Below are 19,124 nucleotides of genomic sequence, written 5' to 3' on the forward strand. Positions count from 1 at the left end.
AGATAATACTCTTGGATTGGACCACTGAAGTATGAAACCTACTTAATATGACATTGACAGACAATGACATGTTTATGATGACCAAACTTCAGGATAAAGTTTAAAATTGTTTAGTTTGGCTTTTTTTGTTAGTGTGCGTATTTTTATTGAGGGTTTATTGACTGAAGCAGCTGATTTTATGAACACAATTTGCATCTATTCACGAAAAGATTGAACTATGTACAAAATATAGTTTTTCTAAAAAGTGAATCGTTCTAAAAATGATAACGAGTTTTAAATAAAGAAACCATGGTAATGAATTGCACCTTCGAAATTTTATAAGGAGTAAAGATAAGCAAAAAAAAAAACGTTGGCATAAAATTAAATTGAATATTTTATCTTTAAAGGACCAGAATTCAGCGAAAACACCTAGTCTACCAAACAATGGTACGGAAGGGATTGATTTCGAGTAAGTTTTCATTATCAGTACTCGACTTATTTTTAATTCAAGCAAGTATGTATCAATTCAGTAATAAATTCAAGTATGGAATATTTTTATTATGACTGAAACATGTTTAAGTAATAGAAGATAAGGAATTTAAAACCTTATTACTTACCAAAGTACTTTAAACAATGGATATACATTTAAATTTTGGTTCATACTTATACCATAAAGAGTTTTGATCTACATTTTTACAAGGATAAAAATTTTCGTTTACTATTCATGTTTTTTTTTATCTAAGTTCAATTCAATTCAATTTTTCTAATATATTTTGTATTCAATGTGTGATGCACAATATAAAGACTAAGCACCACAAAAGTACATTTCTTTTATATTTCGATATGAACATAGACTATTTTATAGAGTAATTTATAGAATATACTCACTCTGCTGCATAGTGACAGGATAACTTATTGCTAGTTTTGATTTAAGGGTAGATTCAGTTAAGTTATCATCAGTCCATCATATTTGTATCCTTATATTTTAATACCTAACTACCAATAGTAACTTCCAATAACATCTTGAGTACTGATTTTCTGTCCATCATATTTTTATGCATTCTGGTTGTAGAAACTTTTATGTTGTAATAAATGTGTGAGTTCAAACTCAAAGCAAACTACCAGCAAAAGGCTTGTAAGCTTAACTTTTCATTGCAGTTATCACTAAAAACTGTTAATGAAAAGGAGAAAACTTGAACACCGGTAGAGTGTCTTATGAGGCCAGTAAGTACCAACACTGCCTATTTCTGCCAGGAAGCAGTTATGCATTTTAGTTTGATTTTGATTTAATTTTTTTTTTTATTGCCTTTGTAGGCAGACGAGCATACGGCCCACCTGATGGTGAGTGGTTACCGTCGCCCATGGACTTCAGCAATGCCAAGGGCAGAGCCAAGCCACTGCCTACCGCTTAATACTCTCCACAAGCCTCGTTTGAAGAAGGACATGTCATAGCGCTCGGGAAACACCGTGGAGGGGAGCTCATTCCATAGCCGGATGGTACGTGGCAAAAAAGATCTCTGGAAACGCACTGTGGATGACCGCAGTGGCTCCAGGTAGTATGGATGAACTCTACTTCGGTGCCGGGCGGGGCGATGGTAAAAACGAGACGTTGGTATCATCTCGAACAATTCCTCAGAGCACTCCCCATGGAACATGCGGTACAAAATACAGAAGGAACCGAAGTCCCTCCGCAAACCCATTAATTTAAAATAAGTGTTAATTCTACTGATTATGACATTATAACATTGAAAAGATATGGGTGAATAGCCTTTCTAAATTGTATTTCATCTGCAAGTAAAAATAGAATGACCTTGACTTTTTTCTTTGTATTACCTAAATATACAGAAATCTTAGCTTGCGTAACAATCTGCAGGTTAGTTTAATGATTTAAATTTACAAAACTTATGTTCTGGCGATTTTGCTATTTATTTCTCAATTATATGTAAAACATATCCAGTTGTTATAAATTTTCTCTTGTGTAAAAGAAAGCAAACAGACACATTGCAGCGTGATTGCTACTTTTTAACTTCAAGAAATAAGGAAAGATTCAATAGAACTGAACTCTGAATAGCATTTGTAGACAGACAAACACACAGCCCACATAATCATAACTGGTTACTGACGCTCATGGGCATCAGAAATGCTAGGGACACATACATCAATATTAAAAAAGAAAAAAAAAGAAAAAAATCGGTTGTCTGTAAAGTCGGTTTACTGACGATAGTTGAACGTGACAACGTCAAAAGAAAATACTGATGGAATGGTTTCATTTTTCAATTATCGCAATTATCGTTGCTATAAACAATTGACACCACATTCACTTTTCACTGAACTTCATAGTTGACGAAAACATGTAAATTTATTATTGTATAGCAGCTGTCCACGCGGATGCATCGCTCACTCAAGTAGGAGAGAGACATGTCGAACGCTGTCGAACGTGGATGCCGATTGTGCCTCTTTGTCGTTCGTTGCGCGCTCTCGCTTGCACTTCAAGCCTTAAATGGAACGCCTCATTAGTAATGTATTTTCGTGCGTGCAGTCGGCTCCATCGAATTATAAGACGTTGTCACGTAAAAAATATATATCATTCAATCCGTTGCTTCGTTTAGATGTAAAAGAAGGATAAACAGACACTCTCACATTTGCATTATTAGTATGAATAATGATTTCTCAATAACATACTTCCACCAGCCTGGAACAGCCGCTGTGGTGTTTGGAGGAGCTTCAGAAAGCGGCTATTGAGCATCGACTCCTGCGTCCACGGAGCCTGGCCTGGGCTATTATGCTGAACGCTTTGCCACCTCCGAATGCGGACATCGTTTCTCGGTATTATATTTATCTGAAACAAACTAAAGCTATTGTGGTGTAGCAGAGTTTGAAATCAATAGAATTGGTCGAAGGTACATTTTAAATTGGCTCATTCGAAAATTATTGAGAGTTTCTTTAAAACGTCTTCAACGCCATGTATAGCTTAAGGAAAAATAAAGTGAAATAAAAAACAAATCCGCCGATCTATAAAGGTTTCGTACCAAATCACTGGGAATCATATATGGACCGTTTATTTTGAAAGTGGTGTAAGTCCATTTTTGAGAAAAATGAGCGATCACGTAAATCATGCTTAATTTAATGTATTTTTTTTTATATATAACTAATCCGTGTTTAATTTCTCAAAAAAATATCATGTTTTGTACAACTTAAAATCGGTCGGTAAATGAAATTGCATAATCATCGATTATGAAAGTGGTGTAAGTCCAATTGACAGAGGTAGGTGGCATAGCCAGACCTCATATGATTTGCCTGTATTTTTAAATCAACAAATATAGTAACCTTTAATTTTCTCGAAACAAAAGAAAATGGACTTACACCACTTTCAAAATAAACAGTCAATATATTTTAAGTGCGCATGGTACCACTGTCATATCTACTTCAACTGGCAAGTCATACTATGCGGTTTAAAAAATGGAACAGACCTCTTACTAAAGTATACTAGATACTACTACTATACTAGACTATTATACTAGTACGACTATACTAGAGTCGAGGGTATACGAGTACTCGTTTTTCAAACGAAAACAAAACAAAACAATTTACCGACCAAATTAGACCTAAATAAAATGTCAATTTGTGCTTTCAGCCTAAAGTGCCATAGGAACTTCTACGATGACTTGAAAGTGAAATTATCGATGGATCCGAGAGCCGTGATTGGGGATGACCCACTCTCTCAGAATGATAAGGTATATTTGTTTAGCTTAATTATATTCTGAATTTTCGTAAAGCTTATTGCTTTGTTGTTATTCCTCTACGCACAGACAAGTGTAAATTCTGCTTGATGTTCAATGCTGACACCAAACAAAGATTACCCTACAATCGTCGCTTACTTTAAGACATGAGGTAGAAGTTGTCGTGGCCTAAAGGATAGGACGCCCGGTACACTCTTAACGAGCGATGCGACTGGGCCGGTGTTCGAATCCCGCAGGCGGGTACCATTTTTTCTAATGAAATATGTACTTAATAAATGTTCACGAATTACTTCCAAATTGAAGGAATAACATCCTGTAATAAAAATCAAACTGGCATAAACTATAATTTTCGTAAATACTGGTAGTAGATCGTCTTGTGAGCCCGCACGGGTAGGAACGCCACCCCAATTATTTCTGCGACGGAGCTATAATGACTTGGTTCGACTGCTCTTTTTTTTATTGCACAGATTGGTGGACGACCTCACAGCGCATCTGGTGTTAAGTGATTAAACGTAAATGCCGCCACCCACCTTGAGATATGACTTTTTTTATTGCTTAGATAGGTGAACGAGCTCACATCGCACCTGATGTTAAGTGGTTACTGGAGCCCATAGACATCTACAACGTAAATGCCGCCACCCACCTTGAGATATGAGTTCTAAGGTCCCAGTATAGTTACAACGGCTGCCCCACCTTTCAAACCGAAACGCAATACCGCTTCACTGCAGAAATAAGCGGAGTGGTGATACCTACGCGTGTGGACTCACAAGAGGTCCTACCACCAGTAAAAGTGGCGATGACGGCCTTGAAATTATACAAGGAAAGTACAGTTAGGCCGTTCATTCGATCAGAACCAGATAGACAATAACAAATTCATTTAAAGCCGTTTTAGAACAAGCGACTTCTCGTGAAAACGCTCGCGATATCGTCGAGTCGGAATCGTTAGTGTAAAATTAGTTGTATCACCCGACAGAGCGCTTGGCGACAGCACTTTTGCGACAACGAACTCAAAACTGTGATACTCCAAGACGTCGTGAGGACGTTTCCTGATGAGCTTTACTTTAGGGAGAAAGACGTTCAGGATCTGATGGTAAATTAAATGTTATTTCATTTCTCGTTCATTTAGTCTCCGTTTTATAAAAACGATAATTGTATACGTTGTTTGCGTCACATAAACTGCTTCACAAGCGCGCGATAGCTCGTCGATTAAAAGCCGTTCATTCTTCAGTGTGCTTTGTGTGAGTTTTTTAACGTTCTCGATAGCGTAAAAGTAACTGAAAGTATGCGGTTGGAACAGCGTCCCCTAGTGGCAGAGGTTTTTTTTTCGGGCCGGGGGCCGATCCTCCTACGAGGTCCCCGCGCCTATTGAAGATCTGCAAGGTATTGGGGGCAGACCACGGGCCCAAAGAATTTTAGGGCCCTACCGCACTAAACAACTCCCCTGCACTCTTACACCCGACGTCCGATCTCCGTCCGGGGTCAGAACCCGATCAGAGTAAGGCTAACATTCCAACTCCATACAATTTTGATTTAACTTATACGCTATCGAGAACATTAAAAAATTCGCACTAAGCACATTGACCAATGAAAACTAAAATGCTGAACGAGTCTGAGTCTCTTCACAACCACTTCGCAGCAGAAGCTGGTTGGATAGTGGTGATGGTACCCACAAATTTAATGCAAATAACTTAGATGCTATGTCTCACGGAGACCAGCTGCGGTTCACATCCTTTGTGCAATTACCCGCAGCCATCTATTTGTTTGTTTGTTTGTGTACTATGCATTTTTATTGACAGCTTCTGCTAAATATTTGTGTATATAAAAATGGCGTATAAAATGAAAAAGAGCAAGTCTCGGAATCTCATCGACGATAACAGTGCAATAATTTTATTATTTTGCCTTAATATCCAGACCAGGACAGATAGGAGGATTAAGAGCCATGGTTTTTTTTAGTTCGATTTACTATTAAAGCGTTATATTCTATTAGTTTTCAGTCTACACATATTTTATTAAACTATATAATAATATTATTTGTCAAAATACACATATTTTATTTATTTACATATATAATATTAATTTACATATATTTTATCAATTTATATATCTTGAAATTAATACGTGAAGCAAAAACTTTGCACCTCTTTTTACGAAAATTTCGCTGACGGAGGAGTATGAAATTTTCCAAACTTATAGAGAATATGGAGAAGGAGTGCAGAATGTTAACATTTTTTTAATTATTCATAAAAAATACATTAAATCAATAAAAAAACATTACACACATTACCATATATTTGACTACTTGTTCATCGTCAAACTGTCTGTGGTCAAATAGAGAATAGATTAAATATTGTTTGTCTTTATATTTGTCTAAAGCGTAGTCTTGGCGAAATTTGTGATAATAGAAGCATAGTAAATAGTCTTTGACAATAGAATCATAATCTATACTAATATTTATAAATCTACAATGGTTTTTACGGATGTTCCGTTATAAGTACTACACCATGCATCCGATTGACTTGTAACTTGGTATCCGTGTAGAAAATATATGTACTTAATGGATAGGCTAATATTTATATGAGTGTTGGACTCCCTAAACCAGTTGCGGGGGCGTTAATGATGAGAATCTTTGTGTGGGTGAGAAATAATAATGTTAATTTTAAATGCTCAGCGAAGCGGACTAGTAGCAGCTAGTAAACTTATAATTTCAATTAATTGTAGTCGAATTTAGATTACCGGGGGACCGCTAGTATTATATGAATTAACATATATTTTATATCATTTCAGGTCCGAGTCCTCTTCTATTGGGCGCGTTCGCACTCGCACGTGGGCTACAGACAGGGCATGCACGAGATACTGGCTCCGCTACTCTTCGAGCTGTATTTGGATAGGAAGTTCGCGCCCCGGGCCATCAGGTGGGTACCGCTCCGGGGACTGGACTCGCTTGATGTTGCTTGAGGTCCAGACCTCGTTTGTGTCACGGCATCGCAGTGGGGAGAGAAGTGTTCAACAGCGCAGGTTGAATAACAACCAGATAATTTTGAATTCATTTAAAAGTTTTATGTTTGATAAGCGGCCCGCTCCGGCTCCGCTCGGGTATTTAACAAAAATTTCAACGAAATTTGAAGTTGTTTTATTTTTTTAAATAAAAGAACACTTGTCGTGACATAACTATAATAGTTCGACATATGCTGTCCCGACACTTTTTGTAAATAATAATGTGTTCTACAAAGTCGTAGTACATTATTTTATTCTATCATCAATAGTTTTCGCAGGACACGCGATCTAAAGAATATTTTAGGGAATTTTTTTACATCTTGGGTTACATTATTGGAGTTTTAGTAAGGATCCCTAATTTTTTTCAAACAAAATTATAGCCTATGTCACTCAAGAATAGTGTAGCTTCCAAACAGTGAAAGAATTTTTCAAATCGGTTCAGTAGTTTCGGAGCCTATTCAATACAAATAAACAAACAAATCTTTCCTCTTTATAATATTAGTATAGATATGAGAGTGAGAAGATGATAAGTTCGTCGATTCGTTTCGAAAACTCCTCGATCTAATTTCGATTATCAACACTAAAGAGTATTTTAACTGGATTAATGAATTTAAATTCGTAAATTAAACTTTTGGCGGCGACATTGCGTTTTAATTATTTATCGCATCTTTTATTATTATTGAGGTACGTTTAGTTACGCTTGGAGCGTCAACAGATGGCGCGAATCGGGGAAGTCCTCACTTTAACTATGTTTATATAACGCAGTGTTTTTCTATTTTTGTTTCAGTGACAAATTAAAAATTATACTCGACGAAGATTATTTGGAGCACGACAGCTAGTAAGTGTATTCGCGTTGTGTTTTTTACTCAGCTAGAACGAACTCACGGCCTGTCTGGAGCTAAGCGATGACTATAGATGAAAGTAGAATCGCTAAAGTCGACTTAATTTGTAATCGTCGATATGTACGGACGACGATGATGTCTCCTGGCAAAAAAATTTAAAAAACCAAGGGCAGGTCGAGTCTATCTTGAAAATATCGTTAGCGCGACTCAGACAGACCCACAATGGCTACGACTACACTAACGCCGTCTGTAGCACGAGATCACGTTGCGTTGTGATTAACGTCGGCCGCGTGTTGTTGCAGCATGCTGTTCAACACCGTGATGCAGGGACTGGAGAGGTTTTACGTGACGGGCGACGTCGTGCCCTCGCCCTCCGGTAGGATGCCCTCTTCCAGGATGATCCACGTAAGTCTACACTCTAAACCAGCGGTCGGGGAACCGGGATAAATTACCCCAAATAGGGTTAAATGAAATTTTGAGTGGTAAAAATGAAACTTTTGTGAGTAAAAAGCCTATATTGAAGTGAAACTTCTTTAGAACGATTCAAACTCGATGAAACGAAATGAAACGAAACGAAAAAAAAAAAATATTTTTTATTTTTCAAAATTATCGACCTTTACATTATCATATGAAAGATGCTAAAAAGAAACGATTCCATTTTTTTTGTTCTGCGCCATGTGGTAATATTAACTTACACAAAAATATATTGGGGTAATAATTAAAAAAGTTCCCCGATCGCTGCTCTAAACGGAGGGTGCACCACGAGGTGACAGCACCCTCTCGGCCGACCCGGGGCCACTCTGGACCTCATAAGTCTGAGCACCTCCTCGCCTCGTCCGGGACCCGGGCTCAGATCGTTGATTTTTATTGCTTAGATGGGTAGACGAGCTCACAGCCCACCTGATGTTCAGTGGTTACTGGAGCCCATAGACATCCACGACGTAAATGCGCCACCCACCTTGAGATATAAGTTCCAGATCTCAGTATAGTTACAACGGCTGCCCCACCCTTCAAACCGAAACGCATTACTGCTTCACGGCAGAAATAGGCGGGGCGGTGGTACCTACCTGTGCGGACTCACAAGAGGTCCTACCACCAGTAAGATGTTTCAGAATCCAAACGAAGTGGTGAGATACCTGGAGAAGGTCAAGGAGGACTACTTGTTCCCGCTGGACCCCGAGCTCGCCACGCACCTGACCAACTTCAACATTTCCTTGGAGCTCTTCGGAATGTGAGGACCGTTATTAACATGACAATGTCAGTCTATTCGGCCGTTAGGCAGTTGTTGGCGTAAATACGCTATTCATAAGGATGGTATCCAGATCGTTTATTGTTTTTGCGTAAATTTAATACGCAAATCAAATAATACAGATCACTGACACCGACCGTCTTACGGTCTCGCGGTACAGTGGACGCCGCCGCTCATTGACATTGACAATAACAAGGAAGCAGCCAAGCTGTTGCTCACTTAGAAGATTTGTGATGATACCGTAATAATTAAAACTACTTTTACGCTTTATTATTGCAGACGTCGTTGGTCGCAAACGACTGAGGTGTTACTTGTCGACACGTGAGCATTGTGCTAACTCATGCTTTTTTTTTTTTTTTATGGCCTGGAAACAAGACCTTTAAGCCAAGTGTTCCAAGTGTTGTATTTTCTTCTTAAAATACATTCTGTTATGACATTATAAATTGTATGAAGCGAAATACGATTAAATTGATTAATGTGAGACGGGACGAAATAGGAGTCTCAGTAAAATAATGGTTATTTACTGAGATTTTTCGGTCAGACTTTTTGATGGAACCCGAGGAGCCACGTCTAGCGGTTGTGTTTGTGCGCTTTCACAGATTCCAAATAGTGAATAAACCAATGTTATTTCACATTTAAAACTGAAGAAACACTAAATGAACAAAATACAGTGCAACCTCGATATAACAAAGCGGAAGGGAACAAGTTGGTATTCGTTATATCAAGTGATTCGGTAAAGTAAGGTTTGTATTAAGGTTAGATTGGTTTACCATTTGTTATAGCGAGGTAAAAAAAGCGTATTTACGTACTCTCTTGTTATAGCGAACAAATCCTACAAATAAATGATAACATATTTTTATCAAATTACTGTACGTATTTAAAAACACTTAGGTAGGTAACAAATTTTCTCAAACCTGTCGAGACTGATTCTTATACTATGGAATTAAGGGTCATATTGGTGGGAATGTTATATAAAAGTTTTGGGTTGACAAATGCGTTAATTAGAGGAATCTACACTTTTTTTGATAATTGAAAATTCGTCATTGTTTGCATGAAACCTTCGCAATGTAAAGGTACATTTTACATTGACTCTTAGGGACAATTCAAGGGGATAACGAAGAATTTGTTAAATCTAGGATGTCGTTATATTGTCAAACCAAAATCTGCTATGTGCACTTTTAGAAATTTTTAGTTTTTGACCTTTTCTTATAGATCACAGCCCTATCTACCGTATAAAAAAACTGTTATGTGTCTATAGCTTCAATATTTATCTATAGCTTTCATTTGATATAATTCTTAAAAATTCACCTTCATATAAAATTTAAAAACGAAATTGTTTTTACTCGTTAAATCCAAAATATAGTTTTTGCACATAGCAGATTTCGGTTTGAAAGCGACGATATTAAGGCTGCACTATAAAACGATTCGTCCTAGTCGACTCCTCGCGTTCCCGCCAAATAGTCCACGTCGCGCTGCACGTGTTGCATGTCGCGTGGCGAGTGTCGCGTGAAGCGTGTCGCATGTCGCAAGACGCGTGTAACGTGACGCGTGTCGCATGTAGCGTGACGCGCGTCACATGTCGCGTGATGCGTGTCACATGTCGCGTGACGCGTGTCGCGCGTTACGTTTGGGTCCGTGAGCTGGTCGTGTGCGCAGCCGCTGGCTCCGGCTGCTGTTCGGGCGCGAGTTCCCGCGCGCGCAGCTGGCGCCGCTGTGGGGCTTCCTGTTCGCGCAGGGGCCGGCGCTGCCGCGGCTGCACTACGTGGTGGTGGCCGCGCTGCTCGCCGCGCGCGCCTCCCGTGAGTACCACTATAACTATTTACTTTCGAATTATCTCTAAATGACTTTCCAAAGACATGTTCGTTTTAAAATGTTGTAATGTTATCAAACGATATAAGAAAAACATGAAAAAAAAAATTTTTAGTAACTCGGTAATTTAAAAGAAAAACCCGGTTAACTTCGAACAGCTTTTTTGGAGATACTAAAGGTTTATATAACTTGCATATTAGAGTCTAAACACTCAAAAAACGTTCAGTACTAAATTAAGCTAATTGGAAAATTATGCTAGAATTGATGAAAGACGCACAAAAGTCACAAGCGCTTTCTGGGAAATGAGGATCTAGACAATGTGTGTCCAGCGAGTTGTGTCTGTCGGCTCACAGGCACGGGCCGCACAGCCAACGAATCATTTTCATCTAATGATCCTTCCTTAAAATAATTAGCTTAAAGCGTTTCTGAGAATTTGTAATCGGTAGTCATCTCTATCGCCGTAGTTTAGAGAATAACAGCCTGGCCACGGGACATTCGCCGATACGAATATTCGCGCGGTGCGAACGGCGAAGCGTCTAGCGACTAAAATAAGAGCATAGAAATGTACCTAACAAGCCACGCGCACCGGCGACCGGCGAAGCGACGGGGGGAATGTACCGAGCGAATCGTGCGGGCGACTAACGATGCGGCGGGCGAGCAAAACAAATGCATGAATAAGGACGGCGCAAGCCACGGAGTCGAGCGGTAGTCGCGGCGAATAGTGCAGTGATTAAATGAGTTTAGTTGTTTTCGCCGCGAAAAATGAACGCCGAAATTTTTATATTTTATATTTTTTATTAATTTCTTTTTTTATATTTTTAAACTCGTCGTGGCCGAACGGATAAGACGTCCGGTGTTGAGCGATGCACCGGTAGTCGAATATCAGGCGGGTACCAATTTTTGTAATGAAATACGTACTCAACAAATTTTAATGTTCACGATTGATTTCCACGGTGAAGGAATAACATCGTGTAATAAAAATGAAACCCTCAAAATTATAATTTGCGTAATTACTGGGGGTAGGACCTCTTGTGAGTCCGCGCGGGTGGGTACCACCACCCTGCCTGTTTCTGCCGTGAAGTAGTAATGCGTTTCGGTTTGAAGGGTGGGGCAGCCATTGTAACTATACTTGAGACCTTAGAACTTATATCTCAAGGTGGGTGGCGCATTTACGTTGTGGATGTCTATGGGCTTCAGTAACCACTTAACACAAGGTGGACTGTGAGCTCATCCACCCATCTAAGCAATAAAAAAATTTTGCTGAAATACTAGCTAGACCAGCTATTTGGAAGTCTAGCCACCCAAAGTATTTCTCGTACTTCTTGTGGAATTCTCCATCTATAGGTATACTCCGATTCTTATTCAAATCATGTACTTCACAATATTTTCCAAATAATAGGTCCTGAACCAAAAAACTATTAATTTGTAAGCAATATCGAGATAATTTCGATATAGACATTTCGCTGTCGGACTTCCTTACTAGTCGCGGCGGCGAACGTGAGTACCCGTGGCCTGCAAACGGTGCTGCGCGAATGGTCGCCTCGTCCACCGCTTCGCTGTTCGCACCGCCGATCCCCGTGGCCAGACCGTAAGGCGGCCGGTTCGCTCGTCTCCAGCGACCGTGTGTGTGATGAAGGATGTAGTCGCAGCAGAGGCCGCCCCGTGTCCAGCTCGGCCGCAAAGTAGCCGCGTGTTCCGGCTCGACCTCATGCCTCAACAAATGTCACCGCTACATCAAGTGGACCATCCCTTTTATATTCACAATGACCATATTGTGCACTTTGCATTTTTTTTTCCTTTATTGATGCACGAAACAAATTACAGCCATAGAATTTATAAGTTTAAATATTTAATATAACAATCAGGATTACAATTCAAAACAGGTATATACAGAAAAATTATAACAACTGAACAGATGCCTAAATACCTTGTGTGTATATATACATGTATACACATATGCAATTATGGATGTTGTTGAGTAAGAGCATTGTGTTACAGTGCTGGACAACGACCCGGGTGCGGTGCTGTCCGCCCTCATGCGGCCCTCGCACGCCAGCGCGGCGCACGTGTGCGCGCTCGCGCTGCATCTGTGGCGCCCCTTGGAGCACCCGCGCCCGCCGCCCCCGCCGCCGCCGCGCGCCGCAGACAGGTGAGCTCTGCAATTGTAAAGGCAGATGGGGGGTGCTAAACAAGGAAACCAGGAGGGACTCCAAACGTACGGCCAGATCGAAGCTGTCGTTAATTGGATTGGCCTTCTTCTGTATGGAGCGAGACGGACGGAGTTGATAATTGACGGTCAGGACTCAACACGGGGGCCCCGGGCCGCGCCGAACTGTGCGCACTGAAGGCTGTTCGAGCATTATACTGTCTCGCCTCGGTGAGGACTTCCAATTTCTGAAAACGAACATGGCTAGGGCAAAGTACTCAGGCGTACCCTTTAAACTCTCCACCTCAGACAAAAGTTTTGATGCAGCCACCCCGCGGAGCCGACGAGGGAGAGGAGAGAGACCTGGAACATCGAGGTGGTTGGCAGCGAGGCCGTGAGCTCGGGCTCCGAGTCGGAGGGCGTGGCGGAGGGCGGCGACGTATCGCGCTCCCTGGCCGCGCTGGCCGTGCTGCGCGCGCACCTGCCGCCCGCCGCCGCCGCGCTCGCCGCCGCCCTGCCGCGCCCGCCGCCCGACGCGCTGCCGCACCTGCGCCGCATCCTGCACGTACGTACTGTCCGCCCCGCCCCGCCCCGCCCCGCCACGCCACGCTCTGCGCCCTTACGCAAACCCCTTTCTCTCTGTTGCACGCGCGCAGCTCGCGGCGCTGCTGCAGTGCAAGAATCACACCCTGATCGACGTGGAGACGGCCTTGGAAGCCGCCGAAGGGCAGCAGCCGACCGACAACATCGGGCGCAAGCAGCTGGTGCCGGTCACCGCCATCGCTGTCAAGAACAAACCCAACAAACAAAACTTCGGTCCGCTGAACAAAGTCAAGGAGGTGCAACTGAAGGTGTTCCACCAAGTGGAATGCGACCGAGCCGGCGACCTGCCCTGCCTCGACCCTCTGAGGCTGAGGACCGAATGACTGAGACGGGAGTTTGCGTTGTACAGTTGCTAGACGCCCTCCGCTGGAGGTCATACGTAAACACAAACTGTTCTTTGTGATGTAGGTAATAAAACTGATAATTGTTTTGTGTCACAATTAGACGAAGGACAAGTCACACACACGGTGATCATATACACATATAGATATTAAAAACCCAGACAAAGTGCGAACAATCTAGTTCATCACAGGAATGTTTGGCGGATGTGGGAATCGAACCCGCGACCCTCGGCCCAACAATTATGGTGGCTAACTACTGCAACACCGAATCAGTCAATTGTATCAAGTTGGGTGTTCACGAACTTGTGAAAAAACGTTCAATTATGTGATCTAAATTATTATTTTTAATAATATAAAGTAAGATATAAACATGCTCCTTGGGACAGTTGCAGACCGGTGTCAGAATGCATTTGCACATCACTTCAGTAGTTGGAAATTTGTAATGTATTTGTTTATTATAGCAGCGGTCGGGGAACTTTTTTTATTGATTACCCCAAAATATTTTTGTGTAAGTTGATATTACCCCGTGGCGACGAACAAAAAAAAACGAAATGCTTCTTTTTAGCATCTTTTATACTATAGCCACCATGATAATTTTGAAAAAAAACAATAACTAAAAATTTAACGATTCTAAAAAAGTTTCACTACTTTTTACTCACAAAAGTTTCATTTTTACCCCCCAAATTTTCATTTTACCCCATTTGGGGTAATTTACCCCGGTTTCCCGACCGTTGATTTATAGTGTTGAAGTAAAAAGAATAAATAAATATGTAAATAATAAATGAATAAAGAGATGAATGAAAGAAACGAATAAATGATAAATGAATATAAATAATACAGAGAATAAATTTATATGTACCGTTTATTGGTGATAGAACTAGTTGTCGCCCTGGGCAGCTACCGCCGTCTTGTGTTTCTTCACTGTGATTCTGCCGCGAAGTATTCATTGGTCCAACAGAAGAGTTAGGACAGATGTTATTGACATACCAATATACGTCGTCTCAAGGTAGACGCCGGTGTTCACGCAGTGATGCCCACGGCCTCCAACAACCGGCTTACCATTTAAAGCATACATAAAAAACGTGAATTTCGCATTTTTCTCGGTGGCTTATTATTAGAAATAAGGATCTAAATACCTGTCGTTTTTAGTTATGAAGAAATACAAAAGATGATTTAAGATTAAAGGAAAATAATCGCTCAACTTTAGTTAGTTGTTTTTTTGTGATAATTTACGAAATATCTAAGTCTTTATCGAAATAAGATAGAAGATAGTGATTAAGCTTTATATTGTTTTTTGGATCGAATTTGAAGGTATACCTAAGATTAATGTTGCCACAAATATATATTTTTAAAGCCCCTATAGCCATGGCCCATCTAGTATTTGCTAGATAGAGATTTCTTCCACAGTTAACTGTAGGAAAAGTGTCGCTGTAAACAATGTCAATCAGATGAACAGTAGCAGATAACTAATGTGAAAGTCAAATGCGAATAATAAAAATGAGTACTGTTTCAAGTGCAAAATAAATATAATTATTATAAGACATTTAAATAGTATGTACTGTAGTTCCAAAGTAAGCTTACTGTGTACATATGTCCATTATAGTTGGTTGAAGCAAAAATAATATTTGTTTATTTATATTTGTTTAATAAATATAATACCATATTAATTGAATAACTGTATATTATTGTGATGCTATATAATAGAAGTTGGTATTTTTTTGAGAATAAATCTTTTTGTTACAAGAATTAAAAATGTAAATATGTTGCATATTTATTTAATAAATAAAGCAAAATTATGCATAATAGTAAATACTGCAAAAATGATTAAAATATATTTTCTTCTTGTGACAGCTGTTTTAATGTTGGTAGAATATTTATTTAGTACTCTCAGTTTTTTTGCTACCTACCCTTCTGTAGCTACCTACCAAAAGACCAATAAATTCATAGCCCAGCAGGTGACAAGTGCTTAGCTGCTTTCAGACTATGCTATACTATATTGCCATATAGTATAGCAACCTATACTTAGTCAATAATATATAGTACAGTACAGTGTGAATGTGTCCATAACAATGTATGGTGTGCAATATTGTTGTGCTATGAGCTATATACTATAAGCTATTATACTATAGAGTAGTCTGAAAGCGACTGTATTGTAACTATGACATGACAGCGTGAATTCTACGAAGTGTCACTAATTTAATCTATTTTTTAATGAATAATTGCTGTCGGTCCAAAAGCTTCATTGGGCCGAGTGAGCGAGCTCAATGACTCGGTCTGGAGGGACTTTGCTAACGATATCATAAACGCCACCAAAGGAGATGGGCATTTGCTACAACATTATTACTGTTTACTGTATTGGTATAATAACCGGCAAACTTCTTGAGCATTTGTTGACGTAGTGGGGGTAAGTTTGCGCATGGTACACTCACGTGCAAAAACATTATTTACTCTGCGTCATAATGCAATTAAATTATTAAAATCAACATATGTATTTATTTATATATTTATTAGAACATCAACAAAAAATATAGGTTAATAATTGTAATAATTTAATCTTGGGGTAAAATAGATATTCCTTCTATTAAGTCAAAACTAGAGCTGTTGCCAGGTCTTGGCTCAGTTGAAGTGAAGCTAGTATTTGTAATTTTTTTTCGTTATCATAATCTTGACCATCATCATCATCACTGTTTTCATCACCCGAGTCGCCATCATCGTGATGAGTCGACATAGGGCTCATCGGTGTAGTTTACAACTCGGTCGGCTCGATCTTCTTTTTTGTCTATAATTAATTATTTTTTGAAGATATTAGAGTCGTACTAATCGAATGTTACTTTTTTCAATTACCAGCTTCTGATTATTTTGTTTTTTTCCATCTGAAGCCTAGCTCTTTCATAATTCGTCGTAAACTTCATTCCGAGCCATTAAAATGTATATCTTCTTTAAATTTTTCGAAGCCTTTCTACGGTACGGAGTTTCGCTGCTTGTTATGTAGTTATTATGATTACATCTTTTTATTACAGATTGAACGAAACTATTCATTCCGGTAACTTTCTTCTTCCCTGATCTTTTCTTACCCGGAGTCCGAAACACGGCGAGCAAGCCAGAGCCTTTAGCTTCGTTAATAGTGTACCTAACAGTACTCACTGATGTTTTTGTTGCTTCCGAAGTCTGTTTTACTTTTTCCATATCATTCTTCCCCTGTTTTATAATGAAGCAATATACGTCGTACACAATTTTTCTATCCTTTCTTTTGAATACTACAGCAGTTTGTCGCGGCATAGTGTATTTTTTATAAAAAATCAACAAACACTACAAATAGCAATGGCAACAAAGTCAACAAGCAATTATAACAAATAACTTAACGATTAATAACGATAGACTTTTCACTGTACGCAAGCGTACTTTTGGGAGCAAGCGGAACGAGGGTGCGGTGGGGGGCGCAAGGTTCGACTGATCTACCAATAACGCGGTCGATACGATTTCCCCTGCCGTCGCGCCTCACCCTCACCACCAAAGTGATCTAAAATTCGGTTCTGCGCAGTCAAGGTCATTTGCTCAAGATGTTTGCCGGTTACTATATGTACCATAGGATTTAAACATAAACATGCTCTCCTCACGTGATATGAACTATTTTTCTTTCTACCACAAAGCAATAATGTTTTGATGGGTATGTATTACTGGTGGTAGGACCTCTTGAGTCCGCACGAGTTGGTACAACCACCCTGCCTATTTCTGCCGTGAAGCAGTAATGCGTTTCGGTTTGAACGTTGGGGCAGCCGTTGAACTATACTAAAACCTTAGAACTCATACCTCAAGATGGGTGGCGGCATTCACGTTGCAGATGTCTATGGGCTCCAGTAACCACTTAACACCAGGTGGGCCGTGGGCTCGTCCACCCACGTAAGCAATAAAAAAACTAACGTAACGAGAAGCAGTACCGGACCTGTGTTTGTGAGTGGAAACGAGAGTTTACTAGAATTAGAGAAGCGGTATGTTCTGCCAATAAGAACATAGATTATACACTTAATATATTTGAGAAATAAGAAATGACTAATAAGTAATAACATAACATAATAACAAGTATCGAATGTGTTCATTATCGCAAAACACACGAGGTAGGTAGATACAATCCGTTTCAATTTTGTGCGCGTCAATGACCTCGATCTGTCAAAGCTGGATAAAAAAGTATGGACAGCAACAAAAATCTTTTTTCTTTTTTTCAACACATCGATTTCGAGGCATGCAGAGCTTTTCAGAGTAGATAAAACAAAACAAACCACCAAAGTTCTAATAGTCTAATTAGGTATTTAATTCCTACGACTTCGAGATGTTAAGGCTGTAACCCTACATTTGCACAAAATACACTTAATATTTAAGCCACATTTGTGAACATTTTGACTTACATCATATAGAGCACATATATATGGCACTTAATAAAATGTAGTGTGGCAATTAATCAATGGCATATTTTAATGACTAAATATTTGGAGATTTGAATTAAAAATAAATAATAATTTAAAATACCTATGACTTACATACTGACTTTACCTTTTATTTTTCGATTTGACAGCTATGACGTCACAAATGTCACAATATGGCGCAGGTCCATACAACTCCATAAAAATTTGAGTTACTCTATCGAGAACGTTTAAAAACTCGCAAGTCATATTAAAAGCAGTGCTTTGCAGAATCTACTACGGGATCGGGATCGCAACCCACTAAAAAGATCCATATACATAGCCATTTGAACCACGCATTTCACTTTTGAAAATCTCTTTTCAACTTTAAAACTTATTCCACGACTATTCTGCCACTATGAAAAAAAAAGCAATCTTACTTATTAAGCAATCTTACTTATTACTATTATGAAAGGCAGTCATTAGCAGTACTTCACATTTCTTTTAAATAATAGGTACTTATTTCCGAAAAAATAAAAAATGGCTTCTTACTATAATGTACATATCCTAGTGAATCGTTTTTTTAATTATTGAACTCAATAATTATTATGCCACTCTTAACAATGTTTATCTCAAGTGTCGCGAAATTGACAGGATAAAGCGACACATCTCTACATTCCCGCCAACGAGTTCAACGACCATAAGCGGGATTTATACATGAGACAAGCAAAGGAAATGTAGCCTAGACACCTTAATCTTGTAACAAAACCAAACTGGTGAACCAAAAAAAATTTAGTTTTATAAAAATGGTATTTCCTTTCACTAACGGATGAAATAAAATGGAATTAAATAAATATGAAGCAACTGCAAGTAGGTTTTTAATGAGATGACACGAAATATCCTGGGTGTAAATTTCTTTATTTTTACACATGGAATTTACGGAGACTTTAATGGACTTTGTAAAAGAATTCGTGAGAGTTTCCGGTTTTCCATACTTTCATAAATACTAAACGGTTAATCAATC

General features: G+C 39.3%; 1 protein-coding gene and 1 long non-coding RNA gene across 5 annotated transcripts; one reads left to right on the forward strand and one right to left on the reverse strand.

Annotated features, from left to right (window-relative positions):
• The first annotated feature begins 60 nt into the window (after positions 1-60).
• On the forward strand, positions 61-15,551 carry LOC101744825 (TBC1 domain family member 5). Its single transcript, XM_038012880.2, has 13 exons — positions 61-291; positions 387-448; positions 2,671-2,805; positions 3,614-3,713; positions 4,693-4,809; positions 6,504-6,631; positions 7,501-7,551; positions 7,858-7,960; positions 8,668-8,786; positions 10,461-10,603; positions 12,612-12,762; positions 13,087-13,324; positions 13,416-15,551. The coding sequence occupies exons 1-13, from the start codon at positions 289-291 to the stop codon at positions 13,683-13,685; spliced, it is 1,620 nt and encodes a 539-aa protein (XP_037868808.1). The 5' UTR covers positions 61-288; the 3' UTR covers positions 13,686-15,551.
• Positions 14,422-18,855, reverse strand: LOC134199329 (uncharacterized). 4 transcript variants are annotated; one of them, XR_009973776.1, is made up of 3 exons: positions 18,653-18,844; positions 18,252-18,516; positions 14,422-14,757 (listed from the first exon to the last, which is right to left on the reverse strand). It is a non-coding gene; the product is annotated as an uncharacterized LOC134199329 (long non-coding RNA). The 4 variants fall into 4 exon arrangements; XR_009973778.1 differs by lacking the exon at positions 18,252-18,516 and having other exon boundaries at positions 18,653-18,855; XR_009973775.1 differs by lacking the exon at positions 18,653-18,844 and having other exon boundaries at positions 18,252-18,646.
• Between the last annotated feature and the right edge of the window lie 269 nt (positions 18,856-19,124).

Source organism: Bombyx mori, chromosome 9, assembly GCF_030269925.1.
Source record: "Bombyx mori chromosome 9, ASM3026992v2".
NCBI classification, from domain to species: domain Eukaryota; kingdom Metazoa; phylum Arthropoda; class Insecta; order Lepidoptera; family Bombycidae; genus Bombyx; species Bombyx mori.

What these genes read in the sequence shown, in the direction of transcription:
- LOC101744825 (XM_038012880.2), top strand. An exon ending in TATTTGGAGCACGACAGCTA is followed by an intron (nt 7,552 to 7,857) that starts GTAAGTGTATTC and finishes GTGTTGTTGCAG; the next exon opens with CATGCTGTTCAACACCGTGA. An exon ending in GCTCGCCGCGCGCGCCTCCC is followed by an intron (nt 10,604 to 12,611) that starts GTGAGTACCACT and finishes ATTGTGTTACAG; the next exon opens with TGCTGGACAACGACCCGGGT.